The sequence below is a fragment of the Scomber scombrus genome, chromosome 1, assembly GCF_963691925.1.
Source record: "Scomber scombrus chromosome 1, fScoSco1.1, whole genome shotgun sequence".
Lineage (NCBI taxonomy): Eukaryota > Metazoa > Chordata > Actinopteri > Scombriformes > Scombridae > Scomber > Scomber scombrus.
Window position 1 is genome coordinate 29,093,996 of NC_084970.1, and position 17,455 is coordinate 29,111,450.

The following is a 17,455-nucleotide window of genomic DNA, read 5'->3' on the forward strand; positions in this document are numbered from 1 at the left end:
AACATGTCGAAAAATGTAACAAGTCGTCAGTCATATTCTGGTTAATAAAAAATGAGCTTCCAAAAAGGTGGTTTTCTTCACTTTTGAATAATGTAATATAATGAACAACACTTATGAACAGCATGTCAAAATCATGCAATACAGAACAGTATGTTGAAAATGAGTGTGATAGCAGTGAGTGTATGTTGGCCATCGGCTGGGCGACAATACAGTGATACCTGTATGTCAATGTCCCATATAATAATACTGTAACCACAGTCCTGTATGTTGATACTGCATGGTAGTTTACACTTCTCATGTTTTAATGAACAACAGCCTAAATTTCACAAAAAAACCTGTCAAAGCATGTGACATTTAAATACCTGAGAAATGATACTTCTTTTTAGAAAAATACAGCTTTGAAAACAGTCCTCCATTCATTCAGTACTCTACTGAATGAATGGTACTAAAATGGCACTAAAATCCTGCTTCGACACATTTTAATAAAGTTACCTGTCTGTCCTATTGATGCTATTGTTCGCATAACAGTTCTTTCATGCTGTTGTTCGAGTGGTTCACTCGTTATTGAACTTTGTGCTCCTCACTTGAAAGGGGTGATATCTTTTATTTTGTCAATTGATTGGATTCTTTGGCAAAGTTCAACAAGGTAAGAATTTAGATTTTTTTCTATTTTCAGTGAATATATCTGATATTTACCTTTTGAATTTGTTTGCAAGAGGTCAACTCTTCTGTTCACTTGGCTGGTTAAGATGCAGTTGGCCTATTGAATTAACTGTCAGAGTTTATTGATGGGTAATGAAAAAAAAACTTGCTTGCTAAGGCGATCTCTTTCATATAACTAAGCAACATGGCATGACCGCAGGATTGTAACAGTAAAACAGGATACTTTTTTTTTTTTTTAATCATCAGAATAAAAAGTATAGTATTTTTCAAGTAGGAGCATGAGATGTGAGCAGAGAGCAGGTTTAGCTTTCTGTTAACCTGCTTTATGTCACATGCATGTGCTGACCTAGTTTATATCTCAGTCTCATCACAAGACCCGAGCAGTTTTAACAGATTAGATTGCATGTTTAAAGTCTGTGTGAATCAATGCAGAAAGAAACAGAGAAGACACATCCACATCAGCGACCTTCGTCATCCGTGTCTGAGTGCAGCTGATATTCCTGTCACAGGATATCTGCTGAAGAAAGAAAGGACAAGCAAATGTAAGTGTAAAGTAAAGCCGTTCACAAACAACACATTTTCTGCAAACACAGAGGGATACAAACCTGGACAGATGTGACTCAGTGGTTTTCCTTGATATGTAACGTGTAGTAGGACCAGGGTTCTGGCACATATATAAGTCCGGGGTACTTTTCGCGTAGCACCTGGTCATTCCACAGATAGACCACCCACAGTGCTACAAGAAGCACAGTGACAGAGAAACTACAGAACAAGAACAGGCCATTGCTGTCAAGGCTGAGGCCTTTACACTGTTGATGTATCACCATGACAACCATGGCAAGGAAGGTGATGAGGAAGAGTTCAGTGATTTGTCCTTCAGTGACTAGGTACCTTCAACAAATGAGAAAAAAGCAAACAGCGTCAGGAATTTACTCAGAAATATTAACATTTTATTTACAATACAAGTGCAACTAGTCATTCAATTCCTAAAAGCATATTTTTTCAATTTTGTGCCGTTTGTCAAAGCTATTCTCCTAAATTTAATATTCCTTAAGGCTGGTACACAGCATCCATGAAGACATCAGTGCTTGTTTACATCCCTACAAAAGCCATCTGGTGTTATTCATTTTGTCAGGGAACAAATACAATTTCCAAAAACATAAAAAATTGTCCCAGCTAGTTAACATGGCAACTTTAATTAGTTTTCTCAAACTTTCATTTTTATCATTATCCAAGTGACCTCAAGTTGTTTTGTATGATGTTGTTTACATTACAGCACAATGTGTTTACTGCTAATCACCTGACAAAGGGGAAAACTTAGGATGGACAATCGATACAACTAACAAAGTTGTCATCTATACATAAAAAAAAAAATAGGTCAAGTAAAACAAAAAAAATGTGGCTTATAATGCAGAAAGATTGGGGGGACTGTTCATTATGAAGACTGAATTAAATGGGCAATAACTTCACTGAATATTTACTAAATTCATTAGAAAATATACTGAAGGCCCTTAAGCCAAAGTCAGAACACAAATTTATGGAAAAAAGAGTTTCATAAGATCTAATTATACTAACTACTATATATTGTAAGAAACATGTCTTTAATGTTGAAGCAGCTGTTTATGGATGTAAACATTCAGCACACATCATTTAATCATTAATGTATGCAATGGTTAACACACCAAACACTGTGCATACTGTATGAAAAGGTGTTTGAGGCCATGTCATTATTTACTGTCAGTCCTTTTATTATTTTATTTTATTTATTTTCTTTAGACACGTCTTATCATTCAGGCTACTTCAAAGGCTGATGAATTGACTGAAAACGTTTTCTATTCCCTTTAACAAAACCCTGAAGTCACCAGTCGTCCAAACACTGCTGCTGTAATACAGAACAACGTTTTTCAAAGACGTGAGAAGGCCACTGACCAATAGTAGAGAGCACTGGGTCCCAGCAACAGCCAACCAGAGACAGGAAGCTTCTTCTGTTCTTTGGCGTTGGTGAAGCATCCAGTGAAGTAGATGAACAGAATGGTGAAGAAAGGAATATACCTGAAATAGGATGAAAGGCATGTTCTTATAACATGTACTATGGACTGATCACAGGTAGATTCACGCATGTCTTTGTAAGTGGGATGATGCAAACATTTGCTAAGAGGTGCAGTATGTGTTTATCCACAATTTAGTTAAAAATATCACCCTAAAAAGGAAAAATGTATTTTTCACTTTGATGATAATTCATGAAATGTTTTGGCGAGAAAAACCTTTTAACATTAATGAACTAATATGTTTTTCATCTGGAAGAATTACTGATAAATATTACATACCATACACGTATTAACACCTCATACACAGTTTCACTTAAGAGTTTAACTACCAACCTAAATCTGTGTTATAGGTACATCAAACTGCAGGTAACCATAGGAACAGTACTCACTGTAAGCCAAACTCTTCATGACCACTTAACTGTAAAACAAATCTAAACAAGGATTAAACTGACTGAAGTCCAAATATGAGTACACCAATAAATTCTGAGTTGTCCTGATAAAGAAAATGATGAACCTGTTGAATGAAACAACACCCTGCGACTTCTCATCGTGTACTATAACTTACGTAACACTTACATACTGTACCCTGCCCAAACTCTGGTGCTGAAAGTAAACACTGCAACATTGGCCCTGTAATAGTGTGATTAAGAAATGTGTCCCTGCAGGACAGAGGCTTGTTGCATAGTGCTGCCTTTTTTTCTTTCTTTCTTTCTATTTTCAACCAGTGCCTTTATTGTTGTTGTTTGTTTTTTTAGTTTTTTACAGCTTCTCACTTCTGCAACATTAATAATAAATCTCATTACCCTGCTAGGATTCAGTGACTTTAGTGATTTTTTTTAATTCTATCTTGTAGTCACAGTTTGTGATTTGTCTTTTTTGTTATTTTAATCATATAAATTTGATTATTATTTTCTCTCTTTGCACTGTAGTATTTTTCATTCATTTGTTTCGCCAGCTCAATCCGTCCTGTCCAGAGGTGCAATAATAAAACAACACACACAACAGATCACATCATTACACCCATGGCATCAGTATTGTCTAGCACAAACTAAAAATCCTGTTACAGGCAGACTGAGGATATTATAATTGTGCCACTTAACTGTCATACAACTGTCCAAATTTGTGAGAAAAGAAGGGATAGACACACACCCTCCTCTTACTGCTTATAATAAAACCCAATCCCTTTCTCTGTTGTCAAAATATACCCTGTTAAGAGACAAAGAAGATTATTTCCTTCCTTCTCTGCATGCAGTTATTTTCTAAAATGACACTACAGCCATTAAAATCGGATTCATTATTCAAACTTTGCTTTATACTGACACTGTATATTCTGCTATGTTCCACTCATTTCCTATCACTGTGTACACACAGCCCAGATAATTATCACAGACACGTACCACATTAAATGTCCCAGCTGTTCATCGTAGTAATACAGCAGCTCAAAGGAGTCAATCTGTGAAAGAAGAACAGAAAGCAAGAATCATTATCAGAAACTCATCACAGGATTATCAGGCACAGTGTACAATATGTTGCTCTGCACTGGTTGGTCAGCAGCGAGGTACAACACAGCCTTATACAACAGTGCCACCTACTGTTCCACTAACATTTAGTAGCAGGTGGTAAATTAGAGAGAAAAACCTGTATATGAGAGCAGAGAAACATCACGAATGCAGACGCTTGCATACCGTGAAAAATGGGTCACTGAATGGTTTGATGTGAAAATGATGTGAATCACATGCTGTCACATTTGCAGTCACCAGATAAGATGGAGCTGTCAAACAACATCAAAACATCGAATGAGAGAATATTTTTAGGGAAAATCATGTTTATCCTTCCAGTATGGTACAGAGACTTGGAGAATATATATATAAATACAGTTTGTACTATAATATTATAGTATAATAATTAAAAATCATTAATACACTAAAAAAATCGGTCTGAAATCCTTCTACAGTTACAATCTCTTCTTGGTGTTTAAAGCTTTATTATTTAGTTATGGGATTAAACTAAAACGATGTACACACTTGAACTGCCCTTGTCACACCCTAAGTTAGTTTGTGTTTTATTTTGGAACGTTGTTCTCCCCCTTGTGTATTTTGTTAGTTTTACTTCCTGTGTTTCCCCTTCCTTGGTTGATTTCCTCATGTGTTTCACCTGTCTTGTGTCTCTCACCTGTGTCCTGTTAGTGATTACTACGTCTATATAGGTTTTGGTTTTCTGTTCAGTCCTTGTCCAATCTCTGTGTTTGTGCTGTGGAGTTTTTGCCTGAGTTCTTTCGGCCTGTGTTTTTCTGTTGAGTTGTGTATTCCTGGTTTGGCCAATAAAGTGCCCTTTTTGTCCCGAGACTGTCTGCCTTTTTGGATCACTCCACGCTACTCATCGTGACAGCCCTCTCTGAGGTAAATCCTTATTCAAACCGTAATATGCTAATACATTTTACATATCAAGTCTCCTCAGGACCTCTGTAGGCAGCTTTATAGTGTAGTGTTTAATTTCATTTAAGAACTCCCATCAGTGACAGCACAGGGGAAAAAAGGTGCATTGCAAATACTTATTACTACTTCATGTCCATCAGTGCACATGATTTCTGGCAGTATTATGAGGGAACACACTGTATACCTCTACAGGCTCTACAGCTTCATAAACTATGTGATGAGTCTATACGTATCAAACAGAGACATCTGAACTAAAATAATAACCATTTCTAATAAGTAAAAATTTGATCAGACTAATCTCAAATTGTCAGATGGCAACTCTGATGTTTGTACAATAAAACATGCTTTATAGGGTCTTTATATTCATTTATATATCAGTTTTGATATATCAAAAACAGTATGGCGTAGATATGAGAGGTTAACATACTGCTGCTCACAGCAATTAATGTTTTAAAACCACAAAATAGCAGAAAAGATGCTTATTATATTTATATATTAAGTTTTATGTGCAGTCAGTGATACCATCCAAGGAGATAGAAATCTATCCAAATAGCAAGAGGTATGTAACTAGGGATGTTAAACATACTATGAACATAAACAGATTGCTTCAAGAACAAGGACACAAGATAACTGCAATGTGCAGAAAAAATAAGGAGCTATAATGAATGCTGAAGAGGTTACACAAGCCACAGCGGTAAAAGGCTTTTAAAAGCAACAATAACAAACACTTATGGGACACCCTATGAAGGGGTTGACTGCACTGTCAGCCACTCAGGAAGCATTAGTGGCAGACAATGAGTTTGCAAATGAAATGAACATTTTTTTAATCTTGGTTTGATGAAGGGAATAATTCAAATCATTCTCAATTCAGTCGCACCTGTGCAGTCATATAGAACTGATGTTTCTGCTTAGCAGGTGAACACAATCTTTAAAACATTTAATTTAGAGGAAGGCCACAGGTTCATTAAGCTTCACTGAGTTTGCACCTGTGTAGAAATCTATTTCTCATTGTTTTATAGACGCACACATAATTCTTGAAATGCAGGAGATATTGTACCTCTTCCAAAGAATGAATTTCCTAAGAAACACAGTGATTATCATCCTGCAGTATTAATCCCTACTGTGATGGAAACCTTTAAAAGAAGTGTGGTTTGGAGGCTCTCCAAGTCTGTTAAGTGCACCACTTTGAATACAAGTGAAATTATAGTGCAGAATAAGTATATTGATACATCTGATATCAAAACATCTACACAGGCTTAAAAGTACAACTCGGTCTCTCTTCTTAGATATCTTAGAAACCAGCCGCAGTGCTTATTAGCAAAGATGATTAAACTAGAGGTGAATCCTTTTCTGATTCAGTGGTACCATTCATTTCTTACAAATAGCCTGAGATGGTTCAACTTGCACTATTCACTCTCTTTTATCTCTGTACCTGAAATATTTGGCTTTTTAGCTGCTAAATGTTCGCAAGCTAATTGTTAACTGTGTCTGGGCTGAGCAGGTGGTGTACATTGAGTTTTTAGAGCTTATTCTCTGCTAAACTGCTAAACAGATAATTTCAGAGAGTTGATATTTTCATTTTTCTTGTTTTGTCCAACCAAAGCCCCAAAATCCAAAGATAATCTGCTGTAGGCCAAAGACAATCATTAAATCATCACATTTGAGAAGCTGAAAACAGCTATTATTTAGCATTTCTCCTGAAAAACCCCCCCCAAAACATTCAACAAGTGAACCAATGACACTCCGAGCATTATGTAAGAGATTACTGGATACAAGGACACATAATGTACCTGTCAGTGTGAATATCGTTGGCATTTTTTTCCCTTAAACACCATGGAAAGAGAAATCTGGTTTCCTCCTTTAGGTTAAGGGATTAAGAAAAACCTGAATAACACAGCATGGTTTCCGCTGGACAAACCTAATTTCTCGGTCTGATACCACATAGACATATCTGGTTTTCTAAAAAGGGTTTTTATGTGTATGCAGATGCTCAACAAAGCCCAACACAGAAAGAATCAGCAGTGCACTGAGCTGAAAAGATCTCAGGCAAGTCTCACAGCTGTGCTTTCCTGCAACCAAAACAATTAAATCTATAGTTTGACTCAACTTAAATGACTTTGTCTAAATAAGTAAGTGTTCAAAGTTCAGCAGGATATTTATATATGCACAGAGAGGAGGGGGCTGTGCGCTCAGAGCCTGTACTTTCGCTGTGCCGTCAGTACTCTTTTGGGGCGTTCAGACCAAAAGCGTCTGACGCGAATTGAGCAGCAAGTCTACATAGAAATATACAAGCGATTTTTCCGCGTCAGACGCTTTTGGTGTGAACGCAGCTTTAAAGCGTCAACCTCACATCACTAAACAGGTGTCTTATATAACATCAACTTTCAATACACTGAAAATATGACCATCTTGAGTTCAAAAATAAATTTGGGATTATAGAGGAGAAATATAATTTTATATAACTGCATGTAAGTGTTAATTTCAGAGTACTCAGGTTATTACATGTAAACATGTTTTATAACTTCTGGCCTTAACCTGATTTCTCACTATAATACCTTGTGTTCAAATTGGGCCAGTGCTGATAATCCTAACACGTAACAAACATGCATGAGTTAACCTGTAAGTCTTTATTTATCTTTATTTCATTTTATTGTATTTATGCATCTTGCTGACAGCCACATCACTGTCACAAGAATAGCACTTTGTTTTTAGTCAGGAAATCATGATCTGACAAAGAAAAAAAAATGCAATAGCAATGCAAGAGCAAAGAGAAAAATAAGCTTCACTCATCCAGGATCCAACAAGTATAACAATACAGAAATGTTTTGTGTGGTGTGTTCAGTTTCGCAAACAAGTCAAGACAAGCTCAGTTTTAATGTCACTGAACAGTCTCAGGAGAGTCGCAGTACACAAAACAGAAACAGTTTTTTGTTGTATTATGACATTATGACAGATGATAAGAAACTAACATACTGTGTGTATATATATATATATATATATATACCTGCATAGGGACTAGTACTTCTATCACAAAACATTCCCGGTGGATTACAGTATTCCCAGTATCCCAATCATGGCATAAAACTGTACTCTACTTGTGCCATCAAACAAAAAGCGAGTCTTACCAGCGAGGTGGGTTTGAGGTCTTTGATGATCGGGTTTTCTCTGACCGACAGGTGCAGCTGGTAGCCACTCAGGATGAGCCGGTGGTTGATGGAGTCTCCCACCAGGTGGATGCTGGCCCCCATGACGAAAGTGATGATACAGAGGTAGACTGCTGAGCGAGGCAGCGCCTGCGGACTGCGTTCAATCAACTGTAAGGAGCAGCAACACACACATACACACATATATATCTATAAATATATATATACATGTATACACGTTGCTCTGATTGATTTTAAGGCATTACACAATTTGGCCCTTGACTTGCTAAACTTATACAGCTAGGATTAGCAAGGCTTCTCAGAACCTGATTGCACCACACTCGAAATTCAAGACCCGTGAAGATCTAGCTTCTGTCGTCCTGGCTTCTACATCATGGAGCAGTCTCCATAACTGATCCAAGGTCGGATCAGTTTTAAATGTCATCTCAAAACCTATTTATTCTCCAAAGCATTTTATTGATACTTCCCTGCTCTGATTTGTTCTTATTCTTTAACATGCATTTCTTATCTTTATTATAAATATTTATTCAAATGCTTTTATTGTCCTTTCTACTTACATATTCTTCGTAAATGATATCTATTTTAGAGGACATACCTGCTTTTCATCTGCTGCAGTGTGCCTGTGCTTCACTTCCAAGAAATCACTTTAAACTGCATATATTATAATATGATGTCTTTTTCCTTGACTTTTCTGCTAAAGGGTGTATGCGTCTTGTCTTTGTCTGCTCAGCCATGGTGGCTACTTTATATCTGTTTATGCTGACTACCCTGCTCTTAACTTTATTTCACACAAAGTGTGTTAGTTTACCCATAAACATAAAGTCCTTCAACTGATTGCATCTGTCTTTTTCCTCACAATACTCCCAAAATTTGTAGCACCCAAGGAAAAACAAACTCATAGATAACAAGGCTGGCTTTTATTGTCTAAAAAAAAACTATCTCTTTTGCTTGTATTCTAGATATGTTTTCTTCTATTCAAAGTATTCACTTCTTGTCACTGCTACAGAAGTGACCCTAAACTGAACTGAACCCCAGAGAACTCCACGTCCCAGCCTCTGAAAAGCAGGCAAGTTTCTATTGGCTATTTACTTTGCTATTCTGTGAAAAGATGAGATTTGTGTCTGTTTACCTTCAGAAAAGTCAGTAACTGGAAAACAATATACAAACTTCTAGCAATGCCAATAGCTCAGTTAACACTGGATTTTCCCATCCATCGGCATTATGATCATACTGTACATGCATTGAAGAGACAGGTTAATTGCAAGCAAATAACATTCAATACTGATAAATCAGGAGCAGCAAATTTAGTATGAGCAGAAACTAACTTCTGATCCTTGTGGGGATATTATTTCATTATAGGGGCAAAAGTAACATTAAGCAGGGTAAAAGATAAGTTACATTGATATGAAAAAGCTTTATATCTTGTTCTCTTATACAGTTTATGAACCTTATGTTCATCATTTACAACATGTGACACAGCCTTGTACGGGAGGGAAATGGATTGCAGTACTTTGTGCTTTTGTGTCTCAAGGTGAATGTATTATGATAAATATAAGAAATGTATAGCAGGGACACTTTAAAATCTAAAAATGCAAACGCAAACGCAAGATGCATACTTTTTATTTGCTGTCATTCAGTCTTTGTGTATATAAAATATTTCTTATTCACAAGGTCGCATTACTGTACGTTTCTCTGCAGTGATGGAATAAGAGTGCACAGTGAACCATCAATCATATCAGGAATTTAAGACATTCAGCATAGTAAGCATGTATTGTAACAGTAAATGTCATTCATAATTGATAAGAGGTTCACTAGCTTCCTGCTGTTGTTTAGAAACCCAATTTTAAAGTAACTGATTGTGATACAAATATTTCTTACATATCTGAAATATTTACTTTTTAAAGCAAAGTGATTCTACTGATCTGTAAAATATATATATACATTTTTTTGTCACTTTAATGTGATAATGTTTCGTCCAAATTATGGGGTGCGTGCGTGTGTGATTTTTGGTTTTGCTTCTGCTTTGTTTTGCTTGCTTTTGTTGTGTAAAGTACTTTGTGCTACATTTTATTGAATCAATAGTGCTATATAAATAAAGTCTGATTGATTGATTGATAATCACTTTACGCTTCTCTGAAGACTAAGCAGCAACTACCACAGTTTAGGGCTAAAGCCAGTGGAGAAGTACCTTAAAGTGTAATGCCACCACATGACGCTAGATGCTGGCTCCAAATAAATCAATTACTCCCATTCGAAATGAGTTCTTCAATGGGTCATATGTTCTCAATTGCTAAATTTGTGCCCCTGTAATAAGTATGCTGGTGGTCATTTTGGAAAATGTTGCTCTGTTCGCTGCCCAGCTCTGGGACTCGCAGTCAGACTATAGTCACAATATTTCAGTGTTTAATGTTACTTGATTACGATACCTGTCCTGTCACCCAAATGTGCACTGCCGCTCATTGTCCCCCAGTATAGTAGAGTTCACTTTGGTCTGAGGTAGTGGGGCCTGTTTCCAGAGCATGAAAGGCAACATCCTGCACTCCTTATTTGTAAGGTCTTAGCTCCAAAGGGAAAAGATGGCACCAACCATAACAAGTCTGAACTTCAAACCAGCACCAATACAAACCAATGGGTGATATCACACCTCACTATAGCTATCTTCATATATAGTCTGGGGTTACAGCCAGTGGCTTTCAGTTTGATCATATGTTGTAAACTGCATCATTTTGAGACATCTATATCTGTATACAGTAGGTATATGCATCTACCTTTTATCATGATGTCTTCTATTTAGTCCAGCTGAAGAGTTTCAATAAGTGTACTTCTTTGTTCCTCCCCTACAGAAATACAAGGGCACTGTGTTCAGACTTACCTTGAGCATAAGAAATGGCGTTATGACATTGTAGGCCATGTGGAAATAGTCTCCAGCACTGGGCCTGTTCAGGGGGAACCATTCCAGAGGAAGGATGATCTAAACACAATACCAAGAAACTGTTTGTGCTCATTGCTGCAAGGAACATTTGATACATTTGATTTTCTTTTTTCACAACATATTTAAAACTACAGTAGGTATGGATCTTCCTTACCATCACAATAGGTCTTCCAAAGTCCAGTATCCAGTTCTGCAGAGTCAACCAGAACCACAGGTCAAAGTGGAAACGCCTTTTCTTCTGGTACGCATTTTCCTTCAAACCACGAGTGCTGTAAACAGACATTTTCAGTGACTGTGAGTCAGTGTTATAAAGCAACGTAAGATCCAGTTATAAAAACAAAGGGCATCACGGACATTGACCCTTTAATGGACATGTTGGAAATACTTAAAGTTTACTGTGGTGTTTACTACTGCAGTAAAGTCAGATTAAAATACCCAAATGCTTTTGCTGCTCTTTACTTTTCTACTTTATTACCACTTTAAGTTAGGTCAATATCTTTACAGAGAAAGGTAATCGAGCACTTTGTTTAAAATCGCACTTTGTAATGGAAATCTTAAAAATAATTTCTAGAAATACATTCACTTTTGCATCCACATACTTAAGCAGACTATGGTAAATATGTAAAATAAGGAAAGACCTAAATTACACAGTATGGTTTATAAGAAGTAGGGGTGCAGCGGTTCAACGGGCCCACAGTTCAGTTTTTATTTCGGTTTTTGTGTCACAGCTCTGGTTTCGGTTCGGTTAGCTTTTCATTACCATTTCCAGTGTTCTCTCTGTATTTTGTCTTATTTGCAAAAATAATATTCTGATTATTGATAATGCATGAAATCAACATAATTCTTTTAAAAGCGTTACTTAACCTAATTAAACAAGCGTAATACTTTATTACGCTTACATTATTATGTTTTGTCTTATTTGCAAAAATGTATTTTTAAAACAGTGCTAGTTTCACTACTATTTCACACAGAGGCGTCGTTGTTCTACAACATGAGGATGTGCACTCTCATTCGCCTGCCAGCATGTCAGTGGATCAGCATCCACATGACATGTTGTCTGCTGCTTTGTACGAGCTGACCTCCTGCTCAATGATTTGGGAAAAGGGCTTGGTCTGCTCCTCATCTTTGAAAGCTCTCATAATAGCTCTGCCATAGCCGTCTTCTTCTCAGGAGGTGATGAGTATTCTTTTTGTGGTTTCTGTGGGTGGCCAATCTCCCCCCCTGCTTCACTGCATTGATTCTGCGAGAAAGAATAAGTGACACGTAATTTATCATTTTGAGATTAACAACTGTGAAAAAGACTTTGGATGAATCATAATAACTGTAAACCTAACAGCTTTTCAGTCACCACAACAATACCTACTGTTCATGCTCCAGAATTTGTGTGACGAGATCCCCGTAGATTATGAGGGAGGAGGCTTGATCCAGGAAAAGGCAGGGATTTAAAAACCGGATCACGCTCTGTAGCTCTCTGAAGAAGGTCTTAAAGATAACGGTCTTTACACCTTTTTCCAGGTCTTGGGTTGATGGCTGTCTTTGCTTCTTTGATGGTTGCACTGTCCTCATGTATTGAGGTTGTGGATTTGAGCATCATTTTCTTCAAATGGGAGGATCGTTGACACGGGGGGTTATTTCAGGGCTCCTGAGGGCCGTTAATGTTCTCAGCAGTCAGTCAGTATGGTGATGTCCTTAACAGACCTCCTCAGAGGTCAATTAAGGGAGAGTGGATGGCAGGCTGCTGCTGCTCCACATGAGGTTTAAGCATATCATGTGTGGTATTTCACTAAGTTACAGACAGCCTCTGTGGTTGCAAAGCTTTTAGTTAATCTGTTTTATCTTGTATTTTACACCTGTTTTTATTTAGTTTCCCCTTTTATCCCTTTTTACCTGTTTCAATGTTTTTAGTTTTTATTTTTTAACCCATGCTGTTTATTTTAACTTGCTCTAGTTGTTTGCCCTTGTTTTATTGCTTTAAATGTAAAGCATTTTATGTATGAAAGGTGCTATGTAAATAAAGTTACTATCATTATTATTATTATTGTTATTGTTAGGTTGAGACATTATAGATTAGCTTATGTGTAGCATCTCCTCCTTGGATGACAAAACATGGTGAGCTGTGGTGCTTTGAGAAAAAGTCACCCCTCTCCCAGGAGGTGGGACATCGGACTGAGTGAGACTGCCCTCTACGCTGTAAGGTTTTGAACGGGGACAAGTCCATCAGCATCTTTTCTTAACATTCAGTGTTTTGTGCGTTGCCTGTGGTGACTGGGATTGTGATGTTGTGCCTAGCCAGCCTCCACTCATTCACTGCATTCATCAATTCATCAGCTAAGTATGTGCTTGTATGGCTCTCATACAAAGGATTTGTTTTTAACACTGTGCTTTTCATCTCCCAGCTCAAAATATGAACACTCATGGTCAGGTGACTCTGTCACCCTGGATGTCCGACCATCACTGATAAGAGGTGCGTAGGTGGTTTTGACCAGCTGGTTCTCAATTCACAAACTGTGTGTGGGAGGGTAAAGTATAATAGGACACAAGCTTTTTTTTTTTTTTACCAAATGCGGAATCCTCTGTCACCAACAACTATAAAAATGATTGTAAATATTTAGCTATGATCACTCCAACTCCTTCTGAAAGGCAGCGGGAAGGAGAGTTTGTTTCTTTTACTATAGAGTCGGACTCTTTCCTCGTTGCGTTCAGGGATAAGTTTAGGTGACGCATGTGTAGAAGCCCCATTATATTAGATGCTTACAGACGGCCTCTTTTTTTCTTTTTATTATTAATGACATTCCCTCCCTCCCTCATTATTGTATTCGATGCTGACTGAAAAAGATAACGATGCATCCTAAAAGCGTTTTCTCCTCTTGACTCTGAACTTCTGGTCCGTTTCCCTCCCTCCAGTTACACCTGCGTAACTCGTCATTGGTATACTGACAGTTCATTAGACAGCTACTCTCCGAAAAAGGGGATGGGGGGAAAAGAAAAGGAGAGGACAGTCCTGCATTCACACAACCAAACAACTTTTGTTTCCTGGACAATTTGACGTACACTGCACTTTTTACTGTGCAATATTAGTATTTCATGTATACTAATCATTTCAATTCAACTGTGCAATAACAGTATCGTCTCAGTACCAATATTAGTCTTGTAAATAACTTATTTAACTTATTTATTGTTTTTTTTATTATTTTCTTATTGATGCTCTTCTATTTTACTGTCCACTTTGCTGCTGTAATAATGCAAATTTCCCCATTGTTGGACTAATGAAGGAATATCTTATCTTTCATAATAGAACCAAAAAGCTGCGACTCACAGGCCGTGGTTTGTGTAGTGAAAGGTTGTTTTTGTTAACTCATACCTAATAAATACCATCATCACATTTAAATTGATGATTAAATTATGTTTGCCATTATGTAATTTATCCTGCTCTCTATTCAACTCACTGGTACACAGTTGCTCACTTTCCTTATATGTACAAAGACAGCAAATAGGATAAATGCAGCAGATTTCTTCAGCCCTGTCCGTCATGTCAACAGCAGCAGAGCCGATATGGACCGTTAATAGAGCTGTCGACCTCCACGCCCCCCCGCCTAAAACATCTCCTGTCATTCAAACATCCAGAAAGCATTCGAGGATGGAAATACTAAACCTTAACTAAGCCAGGCAGAGTTTTTGTGAAAGTCTCGTGTAACTTTCCTCATAAATTGCATCCTTTCCTTTTCTAGACCCGCTTCCTCCGCTAATCCACATCTCATTCCTTAATGGACACCTACATACATGAGGGTTTTTTTTACCAGAGACACAAATTGACTTCTGCACATAAACTACAATATATAAACTACAGCTGGCCTGTGTAGATAACATTACTGCATTTAATTCATGATTTGTATACATTGGCTCATCAATATAACCTAGACATTCACAATTTTAGATTTTCTTACTTTTCTTTTGTCTTTTTAATCTATTTTAAACAAGTTTTAGTCCAGTTGTCGAGTTGATTCCACATAGTGGTCTTTGCTGTTCCTGGGAACCTACAACATGCAATCAAAACAGCTCTCGATCATTTTGAAACAGGCCGTCCTTAACCCGCAAAGACATTATTTCCGCTCACTGTGTATACAAATGTTTGCAATTCCTAAAAACTTTTAAACCATATTTGTGTCTAACCCTTTCAATTAAAGCTGAAAGTCTGCACTTCCATCACATCTCGATTGTTTCATTTCAAATCAACTGTGGTGGTCTACAGAGCCAAAATTATGAAAAACTGTGTCACTGACCAAAACAGTTTTATTTCGTCTTTTAATCTCTTTTTAAGCGTAGTTTTAATCCATCTTTCATCAAACTTTATCTCTTTTATTTCATTTTGCTTTTGTTTTGTCGTTTTAATCTATTTTAACCTGGTTTCTACTCTACTTTACTCTCTCCAACTCTACTCCCTTTCTAAATATTTTATCATCCTTATTTTCTCTTGGTCTGAGTTTTTTTTATTGTTTCTTTGTTTTTGTTCTCTCATTGCTTTTATTCCTTTTCTATGTGTTTCTCTCTCTCTTAGTATCAGCTTGTCAATCACCTGTAACTCACTTTGAACTACACTAGCCTGTATGAAAGGTGCTATATAAATAAATGATTGATTAAGGGTCCAGTCATTTACAACTTTGCTTGCAAGCTCAGTTGGGTCATTGAGACCTGAAGAACCCCAGCAGTGAAAAGAAAGCCATGGACTGTCACTTGGTAGTGGCGAAGGCAGCCTGAAGTCAAGAGCAGTGGCGATTTTAGACCCTTTAGAGGTGCTCAAGCACCCCTAAATTTGATCCCAGCACCCCTAAAATTAAAGTATTGTATTTTTTTCTAAAAAATATATTTTATACAACTTTAATTATTTTGCGAGCCTGTCTGTTAGAGATGGGACAAACACTTATGCTACAGGTTCAAATGGTTTAATTTTAACAGATTTGGATCGTTCTGTCATTAATATTGTCTTTCTCTCAGGGTTCATTAACTATCTTACAGTCCTCTCTGTAGAAATCTGTGATTGTTTATTGTTAACCATTATTATTATTATACATTATAGTAGATCACTCTATGTATTAATATTTATTGTTGTAATTTACGTTATCTAGTGAAATGAGTAGTTTAGCAGGGGGTTTGACCACTTGCAGGGCATTGTATGTCACATTCTCATTAGGAGCTGAGCCCCCCTAAAGGTCTGATCCTTGAATCGTCCCTGCTATGGACTGTCACTTGGTAGCAGTGAAGGCAGCCTGAAGTCAAGAGAGAGGTTAAAAAACAAACAAACAGAAAACCACCAGCAGCTTCAACATCTATTTATATCAGTCTATATATAAATATACTACCACTGGAGTGTTTTTACAGTTCCTGTTTTTTTTTTATTCTAAACACAAGAAACAGGGAGGTTTTTAACTTATCTCCGTCCCTTTTTAAAAAAAAAAAAAAAAAAAAAAAAGGTTGACAAGCGAAGCAGTCAAATATAAAGATTGGTAACTTGGCAAGAGAAGGTTAGGAAAGCAACGGTTTCAACATACTTGTAGTTTCTGAATAAGCTATTTTGTCCTCATTTAAGGAAATACGGACAACACAAGAGAAAGTGAGTAAACTTCAGTCTAATGTTTAAAGATAACAAACCTATTCTGTGTTGCGACTTTCTGCGATTTTGACTCTTTGCCTCGACGTTTTCGTGTTGTCTGCATTTTCGGGCTCCTTTTTTTTTAAGCTACCGTCGGTCCAGCTAATAGTAGTCTTACTCACTGACCAAAGTTAACGGATTTAAACTACAGTGAAAACATCTTTCTGTCACTACACTTCAGTTTCACTTCCTTGTTACCGCCTGCGTGCTGCACGTAAGATCAATCCACCAATCAGAGCGCAGCAGAGGAATTTGAAAGGCATCGGGCAAAATTAACCCTCAGCAATGTTTTTCAGGCAAAGTCACCAAAACACACATTTTGCTAGGGTGGATTAGGGTAATATGGGACATTGACTAATGTGGGACAACTAGGCTCCAGTGCATTTATCTCTTCTTCTATTCAATTATTTTAAAGCTAACTAGTATATATACGTACTGTGTAAGTTATATTGTACTACTAGTTTTTTTAACAAAAAAATATGGGTATGCACTTTTCAGAAAGTTTGGGCAGATATAAGGTTGCTTAGCCTAAAAACTAGTGTCCCACATCACGATTTGGCATGAGG

The 17,455-nt window shown here is 37.1% G+C and overlaps 1 protein-coding gene across 2 annotated transcripts; it reads right to left on the reverse strand.

Moving 5' to 3' along the window:
• Positions 1-457: 457 nt before the first annotated feature.
• Positions 458-16,953, reverse strand: LOC133978125 (ceroid-lipofuscinosis neuronal protein 6-like). Of its 2 annotated transcripts, none has more exons than XM_062416483.1 (8): positions 16,889-16,953; positions 11,397-11,511; positions 11,183-11,281; positions 8,272-8,460; positions 4,109-4,164; positions 2,593-2,715; positions 1,269-1,554; positions 458-1,177 (listed from the first exon to the last, which is right to left on the reverse strand). In XM_062416483.1, exons 1-7 carry the CDS (start codon positions 16,951-16,953, stop codon positions 1,284-1,286), a joined length of 918 nt encoding a protein of 305 aa, XP_062272467.1. In that variant the 3' UTR covers positions 458-1,177; positions 1,269-1,283. The 2 variants fall into 2 exon arrangements, with proteins under 2 accessions (XP_062272467.1, XP_062272474.1); XM_062416490.1 differs by having other exon boundaries at positions 458-1,180.
• Between the last annotated feature and the right edge of the window lie 502 nt (positions 16,954-17,455).